We start from the raw sequence: 13,866 nt of genomic DNA, 5'->3' as shown, positions 1-13,866 counted from the left end.
CAATTCTCCACACAGCTGTTAAAGTGATTTCTCCTAAAGCACATCTGACCAAGTCACTCCCAATTTAATAAATTTCAGCAGCTTCCTATTATCTTTAGGATCCAATAGAAATTCCTCTGGTGATGACAACTCTTCCCAATGTGGCCCCAAGCCACATTCCAGTTTTCTTACTCCTCTTCATGCACTCTGTGACCAAAATGACTTTATTAAGTGTTTCTCACTTATGGCACTTCATCTCTCATCTCTGCACCTTTGCACTGGCTGTTTCACATGCTTGGAATGCTCTCTGTCCTTCCATTTGTCTTTTAGAATCACTTTCATCCCAAATTAGCTTGTGTACACAAACACACACTCAGATGTGCACACATATTTTACTAAACTATACATTCCTCAAGTGCAGAAGACTTTCTTTTTTTTTTTCTCTTTTTGTCTCCAGCACCTCACATATCACTTGATACAAAATAGTTCCTTCATAAATGCTTGGTGATGGAGAAATTAAGGTTACTGATGACAGTTGTTGATTCTACTGCTTTCTTTCACCCCTTATAAAAATTCTGTCATCTTTGACCCAATTCTAGTCTTCCAACACCTCCACCATTTTCTACAAGCTCTTTGAAACACAAGGGTCTGGGAACTCAGCTGCAAACCCATTCCACAGGCTAGAGCCTAACTCAATTGAGCCAAGATCAGTGGACTTGTGATTCCACTGGCTGCCTTCTGCCATGTCCCCACCACTCCCTTGTCTCTTTCCCCTTCCTAACCGGGGTGGTTCTACTCTTTTCCAGACATGTGATTCTCCTCCTTGACCAAGAAGATGGAGACAAAATGGCAGCTGAGTTATCCTGCTTTCCCATTGTCACCTGCTTAGCATTACATTGCCAGGCATTCTGAGTAGCCTTTCTTCTTCTCCCCCTAACTAGTCTTTAAAGCACTTTTTACCCTTCTTAACTTTTTACCCTAAAGCCTCAAGTTCTTCTGAATTTTAACCATTCTGACAATTCTATCCAAGGTCTGCTCCATTTCTTGGTACCCTTCCTCAGGTACTTGTCCTTATTTCTAGCTTTCAAACATGCCCCCCTTGATTCAGAGTCACTGAGAACCCTGGCCGACCACAGCTGCCCATTGGCACGCTTTTCTTTGTTCACTGAGATCATTCCTGAACAGTCTTGATTATCCATTCTTCAGACCCTCTCAGCCTTCTTGATCCACATATATTTCTTTGGCAATGGACTAATGACTTTTTAAATCATTTCTCACTTCCAACATGCTTTCTGACAAGATAGGATCCACACTTGATCATTCTCTTCAACTGACAATACCTTATGTGCCATAGTGTTAGGTGCTGGGGAGACAAAGCTAAAAACTCCTGGAGTCAAGGAACTTCTCTACTCTGTGTCCCCTTTGTCTATCAAAATGTCCATTCAAACCCGGGCACTTTCTCCCCTTGTTCCTTAATCAGAATTCAATCCAGGCTAAGGACTTACCTTGTTGGAGCACTGGATGATAGACTGAGAGCTAGAAGAGGAGGTGTCCTCACTGCACTGTCAGTCCTTTCCACTCTTCCATGTGATCTCTTCACCTCCTTTGTCCTTTAAGAAATAAAATGTCAGCAGCACAAGTTAAGATTCTGTCAGATCTCCAACATCGAACGAAATGAGCCCATTACCAAGAGAACCTGAAATTCATCTTCTTGACATCTTGCTTTCAAGTCAATTTTGTGATGGCTTTCAGAATTCATCGATTTCCTCTATCGGGCTTTGTTAGTAATGTAATCTCAAAAAGATACCACTTCTTATTCTCCTTCCCTCTCCTTTCCCCTCCCCCCTCCCTCTCCCATTCCTTCTCTACTTTCCCCTTTCCCTATCCTTCCCTCCTCTCTCTGTCTCTCTCTGTCTCTCTGTCTCTGTCTCTCTCTCCTCTCTCTCCTTCTCCTCTCTCCCCTCCCTTCTTCTTCTTCTTCTTCTTCTTCTTCTTCTTCTTCTTCTTCTTCTTCTTCTTCTTCTTCTTCTTCTTCTCTCTCATTCTCTTTTTCCTCTCCCCTCCCCCTCACTTCCTTTTCCCCTAACTCCCTTCCTCCCACTTTCATTCTCAAGTTGGTAAATTTCTAGGTGTATGTCTTCTTAGCATACTCTCTCTCCTTCTATCAGATATTTTTCTTTTGAATATGACAGTCCTCCCATTGCTGTATTTTAATGACAGTGATTCTGATCATGTCATATTATCTCACTGCTTTGAAAACCTCAAATTGACTCTTTTTTGGAGACAACTTAGTATGGTGAACACTGGCTTTGGAGTAGGTTCAGACACAGTAGATTCAGTTCACATCCACTCTGGAATTTCTAGGCATGGAACTTTGGGGAATTCACTTCATTTTCAGAGTTGCAGTTCCCTGATCTGTCAAATGAGGGAGGTAGATTAGGAGGCCTCTGAGGTCCCTTCCAGCCCTAGACCCATGATGATCCTATTAGCTTTATAGCCAATACTCTATGCATTCTCTTTCCATGTCTAACTACCACTCCATGATCTCATCATGTCATTGCCTTCAATGGTGCAGATCACAGTCCTTCCATACCCTGGGAATGTCTTTTAATTTGTGTAGCCTCTATAAAATGGTGCTCATAAAACACCTAATTCAACAAATTGTGAAAATCAAGCTGGGTAATACATATATATAAAATATCATATGTGTACATATTAGTTATTAATACGTTACTATTATCATCATGCATGTGATTCTTGTCATGTCTGCCCTGAAATCCTTCAATGGGGATAATCTCCCCAATATACTGGAGAACATCTGTTTCTTTGAATATCCTGGGAGACCAGCCCAGGCCTCGATTTGGCTACCCATTATTGGTCATTCTCACAATATGGTCAATCCACTTTTCTTCCAGATAATAAATTTCCTGCATGAGATTTGGTATGTTGCTCATTGTTGACCCTTTGTAGTCATATATTGGCATCTACAATAGAATTCGCCATCCATCTCTCATTGACTGCTCTTTGGGTCAGCCACAATTTTGATGTTTTGAAGATTGTTGTGGTCTGTATAGTATTATCAGAATACTCCATACATGTTTACATATATGTACTCTGGTTCAGGCATTTGTTTCTACCTACTGGAATTATCACATAACCTCCCATGGAGGTCCCATGGTACAGCAGGAAGAATGTGGGATCTACACTTTGGAGCCTTAGGCTCACACTCTAGCTTTTTGGCACTTTGCTATGTGACTTTGGGTATGTCGCTGAACTTCTCCAGGTTCTTATATTCTCATCTGTAAAATGGAGATGAAGACAATTAGACAAAATGAATTTGAAGGCCTGATCCTATATCTTCTAACCTCCACTTTCACCCTTTTCCAAGTCAGCCTTATATTATTGTCAAGTTAATAGTATTCCTTATGCACAAATATGTCTGTGTTACTCCTTGCCTCAAAAACTTTCAATAGTTGCAGGTTTTATATTGGATAGAGTTTAAATTCCCTAGCCTGACATTCAAGGCTTTCTACAATCTGGCATCACTGTGCTACCTCTCTAGTATCAATGAATGCTATCTTCTTCTGTGTATATGTCATTCCCATAATTCCCTACATTTCTTCATCACTGTGCTTTTGTTCACATGCTTCTTTAGAGCTGTATACTCTTTAGCTTAGACTGTCATTGAAAGACCTGTTCAAATGTCACCTTCTCCAGAAAGCCCGGCCCTAACCTCAGTAGATCATGACTGTGTCCCTCCCACCTCACTTTCTAGCACTTTTCTTGTGTACCAGTATATGTCCTAGTGAATAGGGCCCTGGCCTTGAAGCCTGGATTTGAGCCCTGCCTCTGACATATGCTGTCCGTGTCATTCTGGGCAAGTCACAGAATTTTAGTGCCCCCAGCAATCCTTCAAGACTATGGATGGCAGAGAAGGAGGGAGAGAGACACTGATGGAGAGAGTTTCATGACCTGGGAGTTCCTTATAAACAGGTCTAGTCCCTGTCACCTTATATACTTGTCAATTCAATGCCACAAGTGTTCTTGTCAAGTATGACTGTGTTGTAGTTGCTTACAGATGACCCAACTTCCGTCACTCCTAGACTGGAATCCTCATGAGGGCAGAGACCATGTCTTTTCTAAATTCCTTTAGCACTAGTAGAGTGCTCTTCATAGATTTAATATTTATTGAATTCAAGCATCATCCAAGTAGTGTGGCAGATGAAAAATAAAATGAGGGAGGAAAACAAAGGTTCCATCTTCTGAGCCTATGGATTTCTGAAGCAACATCTGCCAACTGCCCAACAAACCACGGCCAGACCTCCTCATTTGGCCTGGACCCCAAATGTAGGGGAAGATAGACTTTTTATGCATTAAAAACAATCACATAAAACTAATTATCTAAAAGGAAACCATACAACATTAATTAATTAGATTTCTAATTGGAAGAAATATAGGGACTTTGCAATTTGGGAGAGTGGCCAGGGGAACTTCCCAGAAATCAGAAAAGGAGGCATCCCCCTCCCCAAGGATTTGTGAGCAGTCAAAGGAACACGATAACAATGACTTCTTGATCAGTACGGGGCAGTCTTCAGATACAACACATGGGTTGCTTTGAGATGTGAACCTGTGAGAGAGTTATTTACATCAGTCTTTGGGTTTGACTGGCTTCCTGGGTGGCATAACCGAGGTCTTTGGTTAAAGGTCTCCGTGCAACAGGTAGAGATTGTCCAATTTCCCAACTAAATCAGGAGTAGATTCAAACAATGCAACAGTAAGGTCTTCTCCCAGTTCCTGCAACTGAATAGTTTTCTCGTGGGACAGAAATTGGACTAGACCCATAATTGAGTAGAAAAGGAACTGAGCTGCCTCCAGAACTGAGTCACAAGATGGAGTCAGTGGAGTTCACTCAATTCCCACGATTAGCCCCTTGGTGTCCTAATGCCTCAGTTCCCTCAGAGGATAGATGTATAGTTCCTTTCCCAAGTTATTTCCTTCTCTAATTGAATACTCCTCCCCTTCTTCCCATCCCTCTCCATCATATGACCATTTACAGTTTTCTCTGAGAACTTTTCCCTCCCTCACTATTTTCATTTGAAAGTCCCCTCAGATCGGGCCCGAAGCTGGCAAGAAGCAGCCTTAAACCATCGTCTCCAAAGTCACATTCTGCTTGCTGACACCATCTCTGTTCCATAATTTTCTTTTTGTTCTGAATTTCGAACTTTCGGTCAGAACTAGCAATGCTCCGTAGCTTTCTGTTCCCTTCCCAGGATTTTCTGATCTTTGTAAATTTGTTCCAGATACCTGGTGGTATCAGTTGTCGCCATCAGAATCCCCAGAAATGGGATGCGCTTCATGAATTTCCTGAGGCCCTGCAGGCCCCAGGAATACCACACCTCATGATCAGCTATCCCTGGGATACCGATGGCTGCCTCCATCCCTGGGCACTCCCCCACCTGCCACAACACCTCCCTCCCTCCTGGAGCTAGTAATTGCTTGTGTCCTCAAGGACGCCGGGGCCTGGCAATCTTCTTTACCCCTCCGTGGAATGCAGATGATCTGCCCCATTTGAGAAGACGCCCCCACTCACCATATGACTGTGGTTCAGAGGTTTTCTTGTTCCTCTGCTGTGACCCCCTTTTTACCTGCTTCCTTTCCTTCAGCTCAGTTTCCTTCCACTCAGCTAGAAACATTTACATCCCTGGTTCCTTCTTCGATCATTTTTTTTCCTTCCTATCCCAAAGGCCTTCACCTTTGCCTTGAGGCCAGCATTTCAAGAGGCATTCCTCAAGCCCTTTCATCCTCCCTTCAAACAATACCTGTTTTGGTTGCACCCTCATCTGACTAGTCATTGATGTAATTCCTTCCCTTTTCACGCCTTTTGAATGAGAAAAGATTGCATTCATCTTTGAAAACTTCCACCAATGATAGGAAGTGGAGTTTTTAGGGAGCTTGTAACAGCCGAGTCAAAAGAATTTGTTAAGCACCCGCTCTGTGCCAGGCTTTCTGCCAGAGCCTGAGGAAGCAAAGAAAAATGAGGTTCGTCCTTGCACCTTCTTTTGGGAAACAGTTGGAAATGAGCTTGATTTGCTAAGCGACGTGTTCCCAGCCTACCAGCTCTGCCCGTCAGTTGTGGGAGTTTTTACAGGGTGTACCCCAAATCTTCATGTGGTATTAGACACTGGGAGTTTAAAACTGAACTAAGACTTTTGAGACACACTGTATAGTTACATCTCCATCTGTATCTATCTGTGTCTTATCAATATGCATGCAATTCTGGATTTGGAGTCAGGAAGATCTGAGACTGGATCCTGCGTCAGGTACTGACTGGCTGAATAAGTCTCAGTCCTCTGTGCCTCAGTTCTTCAGCTAAGAAATTGGGATAATCATAGCACCTACCTCCTTGGATAGTGGGGAGAATTAAAAGAGGTAACATACACAATGTTATATATTGCTTAAACCACTATATAAAGGCTACTTATTATGCAATCATTGCATCATATATAGACATATATGTGGTTTTGCCAATTTTAACTTCATTCTTTAAAATGAATTTAGATACATTTACCAAAAATAATAATAATAATAAAGAAAAAACTAAACCTGTAGCTGTGCTCTCTCTCTCCCTCCCTCCCTCTCTCTCCCTCTCTCTCTCTCAGTCTCTCTCTCTCTCTCTCTCTCTCTCTCTCTCTCTTTCTCTCTCTCTCTGTCTCTCTCCTTCCCTGAATTCACTTTTGATTTTAATGATAAACAAAGCTACATGGTCCCAAAACAATGAATCACAACAATTAACAACGCAAATCAATGAAAAACTCCAACTCCCCATTATATGGAAATACGTGACCATCCGACATTTTTTAATTTGTTCCTTCCTAGTTCATCTCCTACATGGTTAGGCAGATGTTATCTCATGGAATTTTGAAAATTCTTGTTATTCTTTCATCATCTCTGTTTTGTTGCATTTCTTTGCAGCTGAAAGCACTGACTGATTGATACAGGGCACTGCACTGACATACATATTTTGTCCATGACTCATAATTCAGAAATATTTTTACACAGATATTTTTATTTTAAAAATGCTACAAATAAATACCTTAGGTTTTCCATAAGATTCATGCTGGGAGTTAATAACATCTGCAACTTCCAAAGTGCCCCCAAAGGTCCTGCTTTAAACTTCCACACAATGCGTAAGGAGAAACACGGGAGATAATTACTATAAACCTGAATGACTGTGCTCTGGATGGATAGAAATGAAGGGATGGAAGCAAAGTCGCTAATGTCTAGGAATGCATTTTCAAGTACACTCTAAGGAGTAATAATCGTACTCTTTGAAGTCAGTTTTTAAAATGGTTAACAAATAGTTTGTGAGATTGATCTGCCTCTCATTTCTATATTAACTATAGGGCTCATATGGTTATAGCTATGTTTTTTATATTAACTAATGGCTCATAAGCAACCAATGCCAGTGACTGATGGCAGAGGCTTTATTTGGTAAGAAAGGGTGACTGGCCACATTTGTCATGCCATTAGCCTTTCTGTATTTCTATGCTTTATTTTTTGTTAAATCCTAAATTATTTTGTTGGGAGAAGAGGATTTGAGTCTCTTCTGAATTAATTTGCTTCTCATTTCTTTCCTGGAAACAGTCCTCAGAGGAGTACCCAACATGGGTGGCCAAACCCTCAGTAAGGCCTACTGAGAAAAACCATCCAGTAAGTGGTGGTATGGTAATAAAAGGGTTCCCTTAATGACAACGTGAGGTGATACACCTGAGGAGAAGGTAGAGAGGGGAAAAGACGAAAAGCTTTGGAAAATAAGCAGTACAGCATTTCACAAGGTGACTTGTACATAGTAAATGCTTAATAAAAGCTTGTTGGTAGATTGATCAAATAAGGAACCTTAAAAGGTAACAGACTAGAATTAGAACAAACTAGAATTACATTGCTAAAGCAGATCCCAGATGTTGGATGAAAAAGAACTCCCTTACCCTTTGCTAGTTATACCATCTTGTAGAAACAAGTGCCACTCTGGGCAATAAGCACTTTTGAAGAAGGGCATTTGATTGGAAAGGCATGGACCCTGGAGTAAACCCTCCCTCTGATTCTTAATACTTGTGCAACTTTGGGCAAGTCCCAACTTCAGACTTCAGTTTCCTTATCTATAAAATGAGCTTTTGGTCCTCTGGGAAGAGCTAGACTATACACAGAAGAGGGTGACCAGAATGGTGAATTGCAGTACAACATAGAGAACAGTGGGTTTGGAGTCAGATGTTCTGGATTCAAATTCTGGCTCTGCCTTCTACCTATGTGGCATTGGGTGAGTAATTTCACCTTTCTTGACCTCAATTTCCTACCCTATAAAATGAAGGGATTGGACTAGGTAATACCCAGGGTCCTTTGCAGCTCTAGTTCTCTGTCCTGATGTCATTAATGAATTCTGAAGGGCTTGTACATATTCAACATTAACCTGGGCAAGGGAAAAGATGAGAGGGGACAAGAGAGCTTCCTTCAAACATTGGAAGGACAAACATGTGAAAGAGGGGAGTTGACTTGTCATTGATTAGATGCAGCACCAGGCTCAATGACTGAAGCTCCCAGAGAGGCATAGATCTCCAAAGAAGGATGAATTCTCTAATACTTGAAGCTATTGAGTTGTGGAATGAGCAGTCTTAGTTTGGATGCTGGCACTAGAAATATTCAGTAATAAGCTGTGGTGAATGCCCACCCATTGGGGACCATTGTATAAGCTGTGGGGGCAGACATTTGGGGTAACTTACCTTCAGCGATCACTTCCAGCTTCCAGATATGAGAGGAAAATCCTGTAACTAGAAAACATTGAATTTTCATGAGTGAAGACAAAAGAAGCAATCAAAGAAGATGGTAGATCTAGACCCTTGGTAGGGATGGAGAAAAAGGAAGGAAGGAGGTTTCTGGCCCCACTGTCCATGGTTAGATTAAGTGGAAAAGGCAACAGTATGTACAAAACAGTCAGCAAAAGAGTTAAGGAGTGTGATGGCTGCTTTCGGAACTGGTCAGACAGAGACATTCCATCCAAAGTTTGACTTGAGTTCTAACACTGGCATTTGGGACCCTGTGACTCTGAAACCCTTAGAATTTCTGACCTTTCTCTGTTTTATTTCAGGGCCATCGGATTTATCCCACACTCATTATTTTACCCCATACTCACATTCTTTCTTATTTCAATCTGCATTTCATACTGGATCATGATCGCAGTGTATCCTTTTATCAATGACATCTCTGAACCTCACCTTCAAAGCCAACTAAACTCAAAAACTGTCCTTAAGTGTTCATGATTATGTATCCAGTGTCTGCCAGGCTAGAGCAGCCTAGGAAAATCTCCAGACAATGAATAGGTTTTGTTTTCCATAAATATTGGCAAGAAGCTACATAGAGGAGAGGCTGACCTCCGAGTCAGGAAGATGTGGGTTCAAGTCCTAGCTCTGACACCCAATGGCTGTGAGACTGAACAAATGAGCTCACCTCTCAGTACCCTGGGCAGCTCCCTGAGCCTGGAGTTTGCAGAAGAGCAAATTTTCACTGGTAAGGGAGTTTTCTACACCAGTGCAACCACAAGTCTGAACCAAAAACGAATTCCAAAGAATAACTATCACATAGATTAATAAGAGATTTCTTATAATGACTAGGAAAACCATGCAACCTAGGTCTGAAAGGAACATGCGGAGCCTTCAAATACTCGCGTTGGTTGCAAAGCTCTAAGAGTAAATATCTCTTCTTTACCAGATTGCCCCGAGAGAGAGTCTCTGAGAAGTTTATAAGGTGTGGTGTTGCTAGTCTGGAAATAGCTAGCTTTGCTGTTCTCTTTTTGAGGAGAGCTACCCAGTATACCTCAAAACCTTCTCTCCTCAGATTTTCTCATTCTTCTTTGTACCCTTGCTTTTTACCTTGTGATATACTTCTTTGTATAATGCTGTCCCCTCCCTATTCAAGTAGAATTAAACTCCTTAAAGTCAGGGAATGTAGCATTTGTTTTCTTGCGTCCTCCTCAGCACGTTCCACAAGGAGGTATTTAATAAACATTAGTGGAAGGAAGCTTAGACTTATAATGAGGACAAAGTGGTAAGAGCTTTGCTTCAGAGCAGTAAAATTTAGTACATTTCCATTTAGATAGATGCATGGATTTAGAGTTAGGAGGGAACTTAGAGTCCATTAAATCCAACCCACTCATTTTACAAATGAGAAAACTGAGTCATAGATATGTAATGTGACCTGTCTAGGGTCACACAGCAAATAAGCTTCTCAAGTAGGATTCAAATTCAGAACTTTATTCACTATTCCACCTACTGCTTCAGTAGATAGAAGGAATGAAGCATGGCAGTTTAGCTTATGTCTTCCTCCTCCATTGGATTATGTTATGGGCTATCTCCCCCAACAAGGCCATGGGCTCTTGTTATGATCTCTGTCTCTCTCTGTCTCTGTCTCTGTCTCTGTCTCTTCCCCACTCCCTCCCTCCTTCCTTCCCTCCCTTTCTGTCTCTCTCACTTTACTCCTTCAACTGAGTCTGTTTTAAAAGCTTCAAGTAAAGGTTCGTTGATGGAACTTATGCTAAGCACAGGAATAAGCAGTTGTGCCTCTGATGATCATTTTTAACTTTGTGTTGAATGTGCCCATTTGTGCTGAGGGCCCTTTTCTTCTCTTTCCCTCAGCCCTTTGGGTCAGTTAGACTTTCCAGAGTTCTTTGGTGGTTTGTGTTTGGTGGTGGTGGTGGTGGGATTCGGGGATGGTGTGTGTTGGGGGGGTGTTATTTGTTTTAAAATAAAATGGTTACCTCTTCTCCTTAACAGTTTCCTCTCAGTCTCTTGGCTACATCAGGGAAAGCAGTCTATAAAGTCCTGAATGTTGGGGCAAACTGCAGATATGCCAATGAAACCTGTGACCCTACGGTAATCAATCAGTCACTCAACAAGCACATATTAAAGGCCTACACAGAACCAGGCCCTGCCCCCAGGGTAGAGAAGCTGGGTGACTCAGGGAACATGTCACATTTTATGATCTTCCTATGAAATTCTACTGGACCAAGTTCTGCAACTCTCCCATGGTCACACCATCCCCCAGGAAATCCAGCCACTATGGACTTCAGATCAGAGCAGCTAGGCATTAAGCTATTGACATAAAGGTGGCCTGAGAGAAAAGTCATAGCTGAGGTGAGGCATCTGGGACTTTTCCCAGAGTCTCAATTAAAAGGGTGTTGATAGCATTTAGGATCTTTTAATGGCAAAGAAACAATGTAACAGCACCTAGTTAGCAATAATAATTAGTTCAAATGGGAAGCTTCCAGATAGTAGGCCCCAACATGTGCTGGTCTCCCAGAAGGGGTCTCACACCAAAGTCCCGGGACTCTTTCTCCCCATTCTCATGATCGAATCCATTACTACCACCCCATCCATCCTCCCAAACAGAGGACATATTCTATCCTGTGTGCCCTGAACATGGATTGTGGTATTTGTCCCAGACAAAAATCAATTCCTACTCTATTTCTTTTTGAGGAAGGCTTTCACATATCATGCCAATAGTTCCCAGGGACCTATGTGTATGACAAAACTTATCTATGCAAACTCAATCAGTATAGATGGGTAACAGGGAAAGGAGGGACAACGGTTGAGAAATCTTCCTTGGTAAATGAACTGAAACCGGTAACATGGCCCAACATACAATGGTACCAGAAGGGCCCTGCAAGAAGGAGCACTGGAGGGGAGGGGAAGAGGGAGGCTAAGGTGGCAGAGACTCCTGTGTGGGCTGAATGGTGGCTAATCATGATACTCTTTCTATATGTGCAGACTTTCCATTCTACCAATATAAGCAAGGAATGTCCGGGTGCTGACTGCAGCTTTGCGTTCTATGGTGGGCAATCAATTGTTTATGACTTCGTCTTAATTTTCCAACTCTTCAATGCATTTGTCTTCTTCTGGCTGGTGAACTTCTCCATTGCCCTGGGTCAGTGCACGCTTGCAGGTGCCTTCGCCTCTTATTACTGGGCCTTCCAGAAACCTCAGGACATTCCTTCACATCCACTCTGTGCTTCATTCGGACGTGCCCTCCGGTAAGACTGACAATGCTGATGACAGCTGACTTCTGGGTGAGCTCAGCTGGCTAGTGCCAAGTACATGGCTGAGAACATAGGCTCACAGGGTCAGTGGATTTAGAGCTTCAAAGGAGCATAGTGGCCATTTGGGGTCTAACCCTGACATTTTACTAATGAGAAAACTGAGGCACAGAGGACTGAATCACTTCCTCAGAGTCACACAGCAAGTAAGTTAGTGTCCGAGGAGGAATGTAAACCCAAGAGTTCCAGTACTCTAGTCACCATACCATGGTGCCCCTAGCCAATGATAGGACTTGATGTTCCATGGTGATACATCACCTTTGCTTTGGCCACATTTAGTGTCCCTAATCTTGGCCAATCACCTTTCTAAATACCCTTAGTCACAAGGGAGGGACCAAGGAAGAGACCAAGATTGCTCAGGACAGTTCTCACCCTCAGAGTAGTTCAAACTTCCTGGCTTGCTTGTGGTGGATTCTTGCCATCTTCATTCATGAAGTCAAATATCATAAGCTTGTTGATTTAAGGCTGGAAGGGGCTGTAGGACCCATTTAGTCCACTTCATTTTACAGGTGAGGAAACAGGATCAGGGATACAAAGTGATTTGCCCAAGGTCACACATTGAGTAAGCATCAGATACAGGGTTTGCATCATGGTCCTTTAACTCCTCAGACAGGTGCACTTTGCACTGTGCCTGCACTGTATGAGGCCTTCCCATACCCTTCCCCTTGGTGTGTGTATATACATTTGCCTCTAGAATACGTAAATGGTGGAACTCTCATTTAGTGTTTGTTGAATGACTGTGTGTGTGTATTCTTTGTCTACTATGTAAAAAGCATGGAGTCCTCCTCTACATAGAAGGCAGCTAGGTGACATAGTGGATAGAGCATGAGACATGGAGTCAGGAAGACCTGAGCTCAAATCCAGCCTCAGACACTTACGAGCCGTGTGACTCTGGGTAAGGCATGTAATTGCTGTTTGCCTCGGTTGGTTGGCATTCTTTATGCTTGAAGAGGACCATGATGACATCACTAAGTCACAGTGCAGTGTATTCAGATGTGACTGGCCAGACCAACATGAGCTCAGGAAGCTCTACCATAGTCCATATGAACTCCCTGGGAAAATGACTTAACCTCTATTTGCCTTAAGCCACCTGAGAAGGAAACGGAGAACTATTTCAGTATCTTTGCCAAGAAAACCTCTTGGGCATGGTCCATTGGGTCACGAAGAGTCAGACATGACCAAATGACTGAACAACAACCTCCTCTGCATGAACACATCAGGCATCTACGAGTTAATCCTTGTATGAAACTCCAAATATGGGAATCACCTCTGCAACCCACCTCTGACTTGTGAGTTAGATCCTAGGGAGTGGCCTGAAACCCATGAAGGTTTAAATGTAGAGATCTGTGCCTTTCCCAAGATCCCCAACTAGTATCAAAGGCAGGATTTGAGCTTAACTCTTTCCGACTTTAAGCTCAGCTCTCTGTGCAGCCTCTATGGATAGACTGACCTGAGTAAAACTGTTCAAGAAGCCTTTTGCTACAAACTCTGATGCAGAAAGCGTTGGATTGGATGGTTTGACATTAGAGTAGAAGAAATGCCTTCTAAAGACTTCATTTCCTTATTTGGTTTTATCTTTTACTAGGTACCATACAGGTTCCCTAGCATTTGGATCTTTAATTCTTTCAGTTGTCCAGACTCTTAGAGTTCTACTGGAGTACTTGAACTACAGACTTAAAGGTAAGATTCCAGCAGTCCTTACCAAACACTTTCCTTCAGCAGTGACATCATCTTCCTCATCATCACCA

The 13,866-nt window shown here is 42.4% G+C and overlaps 1 protein-coding gene across 11 annotated transcripts in view; it reads left to right on the top strand.

The window, feature by feature from the left end:
- Positions 1–13,866, top strand: part of SLC44A5 (solute carrier family 44 member 5) — a 371,344-nt gene that overhangs the window by 321,327 nt on the left and 36,151 nt on the right. For all 11 annotated transcript variants that reach the window (XR_011975904.1, XM_072649869.1, XM_072649871.1 and 8 more), the window contains 4 exons: positions 9,119–9,211; positions 10,811–10,898; positions 11,793–12,055; positions 13,704–13,798. Coding sequence is in view for 10 of the 11 variants with exons in the window: in XM_072649869.1 (XP_072505970.1) it covers positions 9,119–9,211; positions 10,811–10,898; positions 11,793–12,055; positions 13,704–13,798 (539 nt within the window). In the remaining variant the exon portion in view is untranslated. The remainder of the gene's footprint in view (positions 1–9,118; positions 9,212–10,810; positions 10,899–11,792; positions 12,056–13,703; positions 13,799–13,866) is intronic.

This window comes from Notamacropus eugenii, chromosome 2 (genome assembly GCF_028372415.1).
Source record: "Notamacropus eugenii isolate mMacEug1 chromosome 2, mMacEug1.pri_v2, whole genome shotgun sequence".
NCBI classification, from domain to species: domain Eukaryota; kingdom Metazoa; phylum Chordata; class Mammalia; order Diprotodontia; family Macropodidae; genus Notamacropus; species Notamacropus eugenii.
This window is presented reverse-complemented; position numbering and strand designations above follow the sequence as displayed.